General features: G+C 38.4%; 1 protein-coding gene across 3 annotated transcripts in view; it reads right to left on the bottom strand.

The window, feature by feature from the left end:
- Positions 1-12283, bottom strand: part of col28a2b (collagen, type XXVIII, alpha 2b) — a 69762-nt gene that overhangs the window by 22310 nt on the left and 35169 nt on the right. For 2 of the 3 annotated variants that reach the window (XM_067458892.1, XM_067458893.1), the window contains exons 5-9: positions 9283-9329; positions 8886-9062; positions 5227-5780; positions 749-769; positions 587-646 (exon numbers count right to left, since the gene is read on the bottom strand). In XM_067458892.1, coding sequence (XP_067314993.1) covers positions 587-646; positions 749-769; positions 5227-5780; positions 8886-9062; positions 9283-9329 — 859 coding nt within the window. Of the gene's footprint in view, positions 1-586; positions 647-748; positions 770-5226; positions 5781-8885; positions 9063-9282; positions 9376-12283 lie in introns of all 3 variants that reach the window. The other variant, XM_067458894.1, reaches the window with a different exon arrangement.

Raw genomic sequence — 12283 nt, 5'->3', positions numbered from 1 at the left:
CTCTGGGAGGTTAATAAAGGCCTTCTGACGCAAATTGTTGCATTTGTGTAAGAAAACTATCCATATTTAAAACTTTTTTAATTTAAGTTCCAGCCGATCGCCTTCCATGGAAAAGTGTTGAAAGTGCCTTATCAGAGTTCAAGATGGGTCTGAAGAGCTTACCTGGTAAGCCGAGGCACTTTCAACACTTTTTCCATAAAATGAATACGGACGGCGATCGGCCGAAACATTACTTTATAAAGTTTTAAATGTGGATATTTTTCTTAAACAAACACATCAATTCACTTCTAAAGGAATTTATTAACCTCCCGGAACCGTGTGGAGCACATTATTTGAAAGACAGATGCATTGTTATGGGTTTCACAAAACAGAGCAACAATCCCTGCCATTATAAAGCTTGGATTAGCCAGGAGCTTTTTTCAATATAGGCTAACTCAACTTTTATTCGTCTGAAAGAAGGATGTCATATACACCTAGGATGACTTCAGGGTGAGTAAATCATAGGCTAATTTTCATTTTTGGGTGAACTATCATTTTAAATGCTGTGATGAAACATCAGGTAAGGGCCTAAAAAGTGTACACTTACAGCGGATCCGCTGGGTCCTCGCTCTCCTTTCTCACAAGTGCATTTTGGGGAAAGAGGACACTGTTGACACACACACACACACACACACACACACACACACACACAGCTTTAGTCACAATAATGTCACTCATAAGTGTCCTAACTGAATTTGTTTATACTTACCACTTCATTAGCCACCTCAGTCTAGAAGGGAACAAAAGTGAAAAATGTGAAATTACTAGAAAATTGTACAAGATTTATAATAAATTTACCAGAATGTGATCAACACTACAGAATTTGTGGCATTTTCTGGTATCAAACATCTAACGTAAACTGAAGAGGTAGTGAATGTCTGCAGATGGTTTTTGATATACTATGATATATATATAAACATTAAAAATGTAATACTAGTCACCGTAAAAGCTGTTAAAGCAAGTTGTTGAATATTAGAATCCCAGTTAACCATTAGAGCTGCAGAATAAAGCTGAACTAGTCGGTTCTATGAGGTTGTAATATTTGATATTCTAAAGTGTCAGAATGGTATGAAAATGGGAATTCTGAATTAACCACCCCCCAAAGAGGGACAATTTCTTCCTTATTTTACATCAAACAATAACACTCACAAAGCCTTTAGGTGTATAAATGCCCCAAAACATATATCATTTTGAGTTTTCTCCTCAAGACATGAAAGCTCATCATGCATATTGGAAGAAAGTCTGAAGTTCCACATGCACCTGTACCACATGCCAAAATTATTTTTAATTTTATTTTTCTCATGCCAGAGTATTTTGCATGATGGGTCAGGGTGCATAAATGAAAAAACAGATCTGGGAATCTGGAAATCACAGGCAACCATGAGAACACAGGAAATTTCACTCCAGCCCAATAGGTAATTTCTTCTTGATTGTAAACAGCACACATCATTGATGTTGATATAATTACACATTGGAAAGATGCATTTCTTATTTAACTTAAAGTGAATGCAATGAGCAACATTACGCTTAGTTCAAACGAGCAGCTGATTAACAGATGAAAACACCGCGGCTGAGACTGTGATTTGAAGGCGATTTGAATACTCCTGGCCTGTGATAAAAAAGCCCCTGATTGTGCTTTTCTTGTCTCTATGACAAGCACCTGCATCAACAGTCGTTCCAGAGCATGAATATAGCGTGCAGAAGGCTGGATGAGATATTCATTCTGCATGCAGGATCATGCTGCTCGTAGTACCCTAAAGCTCTGACCCAGCACAAAAGTCAGAAACAGATGTTCTTAGCAAATACTGCAACCCGCTCACTGTTATTCTGCTCTGAAACCAGTAATACCTCCATCATGCCAATTTTAAGGTCAAGCAAATTATCCAGATCGACACCTTTCAAGACTTAACATTCAATAAATGAGGATGATCTCTATATTGTTTCTAAAACATCCCTGTAATCCTATTTGACTACTTCAGATCAACAAACACATTGATTATATCCACAAAACCAATACAATTAGCATAAAAAAAACATTCAACAATTTAAAATCAGAGTAAGCTGGACTGAATATTTTCGTCAGTTTACTCTCAGAATTTGGATTTACCCACTACAAATGGCTCTATCAGAGATATCGTTTCACAAATATCACTTACACCCACCACTGAGCCACAAAAGCAGCAGTTCCTGCTGGAACAAATAACAGTGTAAGCAGTTTAGCCAGATCTACACCAGTTTAGCCAAAGTAGTCCACCACAACCTACCAGATTGGACCGTGCAAAACCAAATCATTTATCACTGTAAATGTAGTTTAGCTGGATATTCCAGTAAAAGGAACATTTCAATGGAGTCTGAGAATGGGAATCTACTTGCCATACAGATTTCTCAGATATTTAACTCTGTTAAAAAGACAGAAGAAAATGGTCTTTGGTGACATATGGTTTAAACCAGCTCAATCATGCCCCCTACCAGCTTAGCCAAGACAGTCTACCAGTCCTAACTAGTATAGTCATCATCTATCAGGGGTGTGTTTCCCAAAAAGTATTGTTAGCCAACTAACAGCGGAACTTTCGACCACCATAGTTGCCTTTGGGAAATGCAACCCAGGTCAATCTCAATCCATCTGACTAAGCCCTACAACTATAGTTTCCAGTCTGGTATAAACATTTAAAACCATCAAACACTTATTCCGGCATCTATGGTGTGATGTAATGGACTTGGTTGTCTCAGATCTGCTGTTTTCTATCAGAGAAGGAATCAGGCATAAGGGAACCTCTAGCAGGAGACATCAACGCTGGCTAACATATTCAGTCATAAAAGTTTCCCGACCATGCAGATGCTTTGTACTGTGAAACCCAGAGGTCAGAAAAGACATTCTGTAGGTTTGCACCACTCCAGACACACTAAGATCCAGCATTCCTGTCTACTAATAGGAAACAATCTTAATAACGTCAGCCAAGTTCATATGAAACTGTCAAAGGATTTTTAATAAAACTGTGATTAAACAGATGGGATCTCCCTCCTAGCTGAACACAGACAGACATGACAACCAGTTTTACTGGAAGGAACATGTTGGTCAACAAACTTCACCAGCATGGATCAACCTGGACCAGCAAAGACATTTATTCTGGTCTTTTCAGCAAGGAATTTAGATGCATATGTCCATTTCGGCTGTAAACAAAACTAAAAAAGCAGAATCTAAACACAGCAGTTGTGGTGTATATTAAACTATAACTCAAACCTAAACACTCCAGATACTAAGGGTATGTTTACACAACAATGATGTCCTGAAAACAGATGACAACGTTGTCACACAAATCTGTGAAAATGAAAAAAAAAAAGCATGCCATGCTAGCAGTTGGAGATAGTGCTTTGCCAAGGAACACCCTGGGAACACGTAATACACATGCCTGTATCATATCTTAGATGTTTACATGGAGACTGTAAAGGTGTCGTTTTCAAAAGCGTATGCTTTTAGGCCCACAAAACGCTGTTGTAAATGAACTGCCAAAGTGCATAAAAAGACTAAAAAACATGAACAGAACAACTGATAAAAATGACAAGAACAGGAGGGTATTCCAGAAAGCAGGTTATGTGACATACCCAGGTATGTTTAAGAGTAAGTTAGCGTATAACCTCAACTTCCGGTTTCAAAAACGGAGGTAACATTCAGGGTACGTAAGTAAGCATGGTAACTCAATCTCTGAACATAATCTGCTCCGGAGAAGGTTATTTTCCATGTTTAAGCTGCAAAACTCTTTGCGTTGTAGCGGTTAATAAACAGAACTGCATTCATGTTGCAGAAGAACATTGTAGTCGGAGCTACTTCTCTCTGTTTATTTCTATGGCGAGTCACGCAGGGGCTGTGCTCCTCCGCAGCTGAAGTAGTCCCAATATAAACACTTATTATAAGTGTAGGATAATGATTCAGGGTAAGACAAAAACACGTTTTATTATATCATGTGCTCATGTAGTAAATGGACTGCATTTATATAGCGCTTTACATTTTGCCTCACATTCACCCATTTATACACAGACGGCGATGTCAGCCATGAAAGGCACCATCCAGCTTGTCGGGAGCAGCTGGGGTTAGGTGTCTTGCTCATGGACACTTCGACACTTGGTCAGGTGGAACCGGGGATTGAACCACCAACCTTCTGGTTTGTAGACAACCTACATGAACCACTGAGCCACTGCCGCCTAGTACATTTTCATTATATCATTTTTGTAAATCTTTTTAATGACAGGGATATATCAGGTGACGTCCATTATCATGGATATTTGCTTTTATCGCCTGATACATTGATGCATATATACCTGAATTTTTTGCAGGCATGCTTTTTATGTCTTTTATGAAGTAATGAAGAAGGAATTGGCTTAGGAATTGGAACTTTTCTCTAGTACTGCAACCTTCTTAAATCACCTTTAGGGGTTTTTAACTTAAGATAAGAGGTGTATGAGTGAACATTTACTCATTATGCCTGATGCCCTGCTGTTCAAGGAATTCATAATCAACTTTTTCCATGTCCTCAGGAGAGATATAAAGATAAGACATTTTCCATAGCTGCTACTGCAGATGTGTGGATGAGGAAGAGTGAGGGCTCTCAGTAGCACAAACTCTGAAACACATGTCCCCTCTTAATCTAAGATCCCTCAAGAGATATAAATCCTTCATTTGGGCCTTCACAAACATCTGAGCATCGTAATTTCTACACTTCAAAGTTGATCTCCAAGAACCAAAAGCATATTGTTTTCACAGCTCATGGCTCAACACCGCTACCTTAAACTGCCTTGTTTGTTTTGGAATGCCTTGTAAAGATATTTCTTTACAACAGTCCTCAGGAGAAATAAAAATAGACAAAAAATACATAACAGATACATAACAGAGCTGTAAAATAGCTAATATCACTGGATCTTATTTATATGTTTGAGTTCAGACTTCCAAAGTAGATTGTAGAAGACACTGGCACCAATAAGCTCTGTGTTCGATTTAGGCTAGTTCTCTTGAGAGGAAATGGTTCTCAATGGTACTCTTGAGAGGAGATCTTATTCTCTTCAAGGGATCTTATTAGAGAAGCTGGACAAAATCTTAATTTGCTGTCCATTTATTTTGATTGATGTCTGCTATTAAAACAAATGACCAACAAGAGTTTTATTTCCTAATGGTAAATGAAAATCACTACTCACAATCTCTTTGACGAGCTTGTCCACGACACCCTTGTCCTGTAGGTTGTGTACGTAGCGGGTGGCTGGAGGACTGGCCAGTAGTCGCAGCTGTTCCACGTTGGCAGCAGATGTGAAACCTACTGTGAAGAATTTAATCCCTTGGTTCTTGGCATCAGCTAGAGCAGAGAAAATATCTGGATTCTTGGGATGCGACACGCCGTCGTACAGCAGAATGGCCACCTTCACTGTGCCAGCGCCAGACTCCTCCAGGTAGATACGGGTGAGGTTGGTGATGGCATAGGTGGTGTAGGTACCATGCCCTATGTATGGAATGGGTCCAATGCGGTCCTGGAAGCTAGGCACACCTCTCCAATCTTTAAAGGTCTGCTCGATGATCACATGACTGCTATACTGAAGGAGAGCAGTTCTGAAATTCAAGCCCTGCCCGGTTTGGAGACGGATGTTCTGGATCCGGGTAACGAGATCGGTAACGAAACGCTTCTCTTCGGCATGGTTGCCTTTGGCACTTTCTGAACTGTCAACCAAAAATGCCAGTTCCAAATTACAGTCCTCATCTAAAAGATGGAGAGAACAAAAAAAACAACAACATCGATTTAAAAATATAAATTCAAAAGCATGTTATTTTGACATATAATTTCAGATTTGACATAAAAAAAACTAATATTCAAACCTCTTTGTTTCTTGCGTGTCTTGAGAGCATATCATTGAGGTCAAACATGACTGTTTTTTTAAATATGTTTTTTGTCTTAATTTGAAGCTTGACACTGGCAGCTGTAAATATGGACTGTTACTGCATTTAAAAGCGTTGTGTGAGTATTTTTCTAAAAAATTACTAATAAATATTATTTGAAAGAGTAAATAAAATTTACTAGTGGCCAAGGCAACATTGCGTTTTCATTAAGTACTAACATAAACTAAAACTAAAATAAAATATTTTAACTAAAATAAAATAGAACTAAAAGTACCCTTGTTGGTCCCCCATTTGTTGCCAAAACAGCCCTGACCTGTCGAGGCATGGACTCCACTAGAACCCTGAAGATGTGCTGTAATATATGGCATCAAGACGTTAGCTGCAGATCCTTTAAGTCCTGTAAGTTGTGAGGTGAGGCCTTCATGAATCAGAATGGAGGAAAGAATTTTGTTTCCATGAAAGGGTGTACATGGTCTGCAGCAATGCTTAGGTAGGTGGTACATGCCAAAGTGACATGCACACGGATGGCCAAGGTTTCCCAGCAGAACATTGCCCAAAGCATCACACTGTCTCCGCCAGCTTGCCTTCTTCCCATAGTGCATCCTGGCGCCATGTGTTCCCCAGGTAAGCCACGCACATGCACCAGGCCATCCACGTGATGACCCTTTGCCGCCCATGACCCTGTTGCCAGGTCACCAATGTTTTTTCCTTGGACCACTTTTGATAGCTGACCACTGCAGACTGGAAACAGATGCTTTGACCCATGCTCGGTCGTCTTGCCATCAAAATTTGGCCCTTGTCAAACTGTCTTAAATCGCTCAAACACCAACTTTGAGGACAAAATGATCAGTTGCTCCCTAATATATCCCACCCACTAACAGGTGCCGCGATGAAGAGATAATTAGTGGTATTCACTTGACCTGATCAGAATGTTATGTCTGATCATTGTATATCAGTAACTCTCAAGTGATATGTCAGTAAATATGTTAAAGGTGGGGTAAGTGTTATTTCAAAACCGTTTTAGAAAAAGGACTCGGGCCGAGTGGAATAACAAACTTGTATCCAATCAGCAGGTAAGGGGTGTGTCTACTATTGATGGTGAGAAGAGAGCGCTCAGTGCACGTCATTATTCAAAACACAAGACACACATAACGGACATTAGCCGAGAACTAATATATGCTGGCTTTTGCTTGAATATGCTCGTGTCATGTTCGCTTGTTTGTCCATTCATCTTTATCAGCGATGATAAAGACCCGTTCATTTCCACACCATATGGAGCATCTAAATCTCCTCACTGTCTGTTTCAAGCGTCAGCTCACAAAATGTATCAGACAAGTAAGATACTATACTCCTAATGTTTGTTTCCTCTTTTCATGATCTATATAATCCTAATCCAGTCATAATTGTAATATCTCGCTAGCTGATCAACTATCAAATTGTTCATGCACGGTTTGTGTTTTTGTGATGGAAGGGTTGACTTTTTCATTGAATATTCGACCTGGATTAGTTAGACACAGATTCTACCATAGTTGTTGCCTGCACTGTAAAAAAAAGGCACATTTTGAACATTTGCAGTACAATCAACTTGGATGTTTAAGTTATTTCAATTTAATCAACTTAACTTAAAATTAATTATCTTGTATAACTAATAAAAACAAGTTTAACATTCCTTAACTTATTTTGCTGAGTTAAAACAATGTAAAAGCATATGTTGTCATAACTTATTGAACATATAATTTTTTACAGTGTCGGTTACGTATGTGTGGGGCAGAGCTACCTAAATAGGGCTGAGACCCTTTTGGGAGTAGGGGCGTGTTTGCTTTGGTGATTTGAAATATCAACAACGGTTTCCAGAAAGCACTTACCCCACCTTTATTGGATTTGTAGTATACTTAGTATGAAATAAATGTATTTTAAAATACATTTTGGTATAGTTTTCACTAGGGTATATACAGACATTTAAAAAAAGTACTAAAAATTACAAACACACATCAAAATGACTAAAACACTAAATAAAAAGAAAACAGCAAACATAAAAATGAAATAGAAATATTGTCAAGAGCTACACTAGAATATCAGTGACACTGAAATAACATTGCAGCGCACTGGTTTGGGACGCCATTTTAGTTAGAAACCTTTAGTAAATAAAAAATGTTTTGGGGGAAAACTATTTCTTTAAGCGAGATGCTGAATTGTGACCGCAGACAGTGTAATGTGTTCTGCTACTAAAAGACAGCCAGTGACTCCTATTTGACTTGAATCATTTGAACTGTTTAGGTTTTACATAAATGCCATAAAGTGTCTGCCAATAACAAATGTATAGGCAAAAGTAAATGTGTTCCAGCTGAAATGGCCCCAGTCTACAGTAAATCACATATATGAAGAAGAAGAAACATGTCAAAGAGGAAATTTGCCCCAGGACAGTGAGCAGCGTTTAGATCAAGTTTAGAGTAGAGCAAAAAGGTATAATGCTGTCACTGGGGCGGTACCCTAAGGTACAAAAGTGAAAAGGTACATCTTTGTACCTAACCCCTAAATGGTACATATAAGTAAGTACATATCAGTACTTTAAGAGTGCAAATTAGTACCTTAAAGGTACATAGTAGTACTTTAAAGGTACATATTTGTACCTTTTCAGTTTTGTACCTTAGGATACCGCCCCAGTGACAGCAATGTACCTTTTTTTCTGACAGTGTAGGGTGACAATCTGGCCATATTAACCTTTTTTGCTCTTGAGAAGTATTTAAATCAGTTACATTTGTTTAAAAAAAATCATATTCAATCAACATATTGATAAGTCTGAAAGTTGAGGACCACACCCTGCCTGACAGATGCATGAATGAAACCTCTCGATTATCTCATACCACCTGGCTGGACTAAAAACTTAAAAAACTAATCAGAAAACAAGAAAGCTTCTGCTCACTATGTACTAGCTGTTTGCTGTGTTAAATGACAAAAAAAGATTTACCATTGTTTTTTGGGATGACATTTGAGGTGATTGGTTTATTGTTGTTTCTTCCATTTCTCTTGTCTTTTACATCATCATCAGCATCTTCATCATCATCATCAAGATCCTTAAACTGAGCCAAAACAAGCTGAACTCCCAACAGCAAAACCAGCCACCTTGCATGCAGCCGTGTCATCACTACAGGAGAGAGACAAATATGCCACACAGTATTAAGGATGGATAACCTTATTCTCAAATGCCACATTCAAAGTTTACAATTAATAGCTGTTTATTTACCTTTCACTCTAAATACTTAAAAATAGTTTTAAAATCATATTGCCACATTACTTTGTGTAGGAATGAAAAAAACCCCAGATCAGATTCATAAACAGCCAATGTACGCAAAATGTGCACTTACTGTGTAAAGCAGCTCTGATTTCAGTACAGTACCGGCTTGAGTCCAACCTGAATGATGAAGATCAGAAGCTCATGACAGACTTTACAGCCTCTTCTATGTATGAGATCCACATGCAATAAAAATATGCCATATGAAATGGCTAAGAATCATTAGTTATGTGTGAAGACTAGAATGCATGTGTTTGCTGTATAAGAGAAGAAATGTAAAAATGTGCATGAGCTCCAGTCATGTAAAGCATCTGCTGCCATCCAGAGGAACACTAATATCCAGAGCTCCTCCCATGAATCCACCCATTTCTACATATATTGATATATCATTTTTTTAAGAGCATGGCTGTGTATTAATGTAAAAAGACAGTTTACTTTTTTTCAGAGTTTAAAATAATTTTCATTTAGGAATATTTTGTAATTTATAACACATTATTCATGCACATTAAACATACACCAACTACTGATCTACTACTGATTAAATCAGCTATGTATGAGGATATTTTTTAAAGAATGTACACCTCTTAATGATTTTGTACATAACTTTAAATTAAAAACAATTACTTTACACATCAATGGTCTTAAAATGCTTAAACGATTCATGGGAAATCTCCAGCAGAGATTGTAATGTCCTGACCTGTTGTGATATACAACTACATGCCATGTACCGTATGTCAGCATGCTGTGTGAAACACCACTGTACAGCACTGACATGAAGCTGAAACATCAAAGCATGTAGTGTTCAAAGCATGCCAGGGAGTAATAAAACAATAAAACCTTTGAATCTGAGTAGAAACATAAATTCCTGTTTTGAGCCAATGAGGAGGACTTAAAGTGAACAGAGCTAGAAAAAATATATATAATATGTATCTGAATAAATATGAATAAATAAACTATCACAGACTCCCTTAAATTTTCATTTTTTTGTTATTTTGCAGCCATTTGCTAAAAAGTTTTTTTCTCATTAATGTACAAACAGCACCCCATACTGACGGAAAACCACAGAATTGTTGACATTTTTGCTGATTTATTACAAAAAGAAAATCTGAAATATCACATCCTAAGTATTCATACTCTTTGCTGTGACACTCGTATATCTAACTCAAGTGCTCTCCATATCTTCTGATCATCCTTAAGATGATTCTACAACTTTATTTGAGTCCAGCTGTGTTAGATTATACTGATTAGACTTAATTAGGAAAGCCGCACACCTGTCTATAAGACCTTACAGCTCACGTGCATGTCAGAGCAAATGAGAATCATGAGGTCAAAGGAACTGCCTGAAGAGCTCAGATGCAGAACTATAGAGAGGCACAGATCTGGCCAAGGTTACAAAAAACTTTCTGCTGTTCCTAAGAGAACAGTGGCCTCCATAATCCATAAATGGAAGACGTTTGGGATGACCAGAACTCTTCAGCTGGCCATCCGGCCAAACTGAGAACGAAACTAAGATCTTGTCATGAACTAAAAGACAAGATCCTGGATACAGGTGGCCGAAATCAGCTTTCTCCGGAGGGTGGCTGGGCGCTTCCATATATAAGCCACTTTCACACTCCGATCTCAGATCTCGGATAGTAAGGAGCTCCGTGGTCTCGACTTGTGTCCAGTTTGCGCACATTTCTGCTTGTTTAATTTTAGTTTCTTTTGGATACGAACACTCTCTGCGTTTAAAACACCGACTAGCTCTTCTGGCACTTCAAGGTTGTATTATTGAAAAAAAACAAGCTCTAGGAGTCGCACGATAACTACGTACACGTTGCAGCATTAGTTTCGGCTTTTGTTCACATAGCGCTCGTCCCGGGTCGAATCCCGCAATATTACTAGGTCCCCGACCCGGGTCGAATTCGGTAATCAATCCCGGGACGTGGTTGCTTTCACACAGAAGGCGACCCGGCAATGTTCCGGGAATATTGCGGGTCAGACGTGCAGTGTGAAAGGGGCTATAGAGTGAGAAGCTCGATCGGGAGGAGCTCAGAGTAGAGCCGTTGCTCCTCCACATCGAGAGAAGACAGCTGAGGTGGCTCGGACATCTGTTTCGGATGCCTCCTGGACACCTTCCTATAGGGAGGTATTTCGGCCACGTCCCACCTGGAGGATACCCCAGCGAAGACCTAGGACACACTAGAGGGATTATGTCTCACGACTGGCCTGGAAACGCCTCAGTATTTCCCTGTAAGACCTGGAGGAAGAGTTTAGGGAGAGGGAAATCTGGGAATCTGGAAATCAGCAAATCTCTGCTTAAACTGTTGCCCCCCCCCCAGCCCGGCCCCGGATAAGCAGATGATGGATGGATGGAAAATGTCCAAATGTTTCTTATTTTGTTTAAATATAAAAAAAAATTATTTAGTACTGCCCTTCAGAAGCAACAGAAAAAACTTGTTTCCCAGAAGATAAATTAAGTACAATACCTTAATCTTCAAATTCAAAAAGTTTAATGCATTGTGTTTCCTTCTGGAGCGTCAGTGAATGTTTGAGTCCCTCATTTGCCCACAGCGTGAAAAGATGAACCTTTTTTTAAACTTTTGAACAGGCTTTTGTCTTATGGACTATATAGAAACATATTTGATATAAAATATCTTATTCAGGACAGTACTAAATAAAAAAATTACATGCATTTAGTTAAATCCTTTTTGTGTTACAATTATTCATATTTTCACAGATTCTGCAAGGGGTGTTTAAACTTTTGAGAAAGACTGTATATATCACAAAAAACATAGCATACTATATTTTATTGTCCTGCTTCAAAAGAGAAGCAACATATGACATATGATCACTATAAATGCTTGAATTTCGGTCCATTTCTTTGGTAAGCTGTATTAGCTTTAGCAGCAGTACTAGTTGTAATCCAATTCTGATTAGTAAAAACTGCAATTTCAAAGATCCTTTACACTTTAGAAAATTCAGTATTAGTAGTAAAAGTATGTTTTTTTCTTCTTCCATAATTCAATTTTGACTAGCCTACTAGATTTAAGCATAATTTAACATTTACTATTCACAGGTCTCCAATTGACTCC

Source organism: Pseudorasbora parva, chromosome 12 (genome assembly GCF_024679245.1).
Source record: "Pseudorasbora parva isolate DD20220531a chromosome 12, ASM2467924v1, whole genome shotgun sequence".
Taxonomy (NCBI): domain Eukaryota; kingdom Metazoa; phylum Chordata; class Actinopteri; order Cypriniformes; family Gobionidae; genus Pseudorasbora; species Pseudorasbora parva.
Note: the sequence above shows the minus strand (reverse complement) of the source record. Positions and strands in the feature narration are given on the sequence as shown.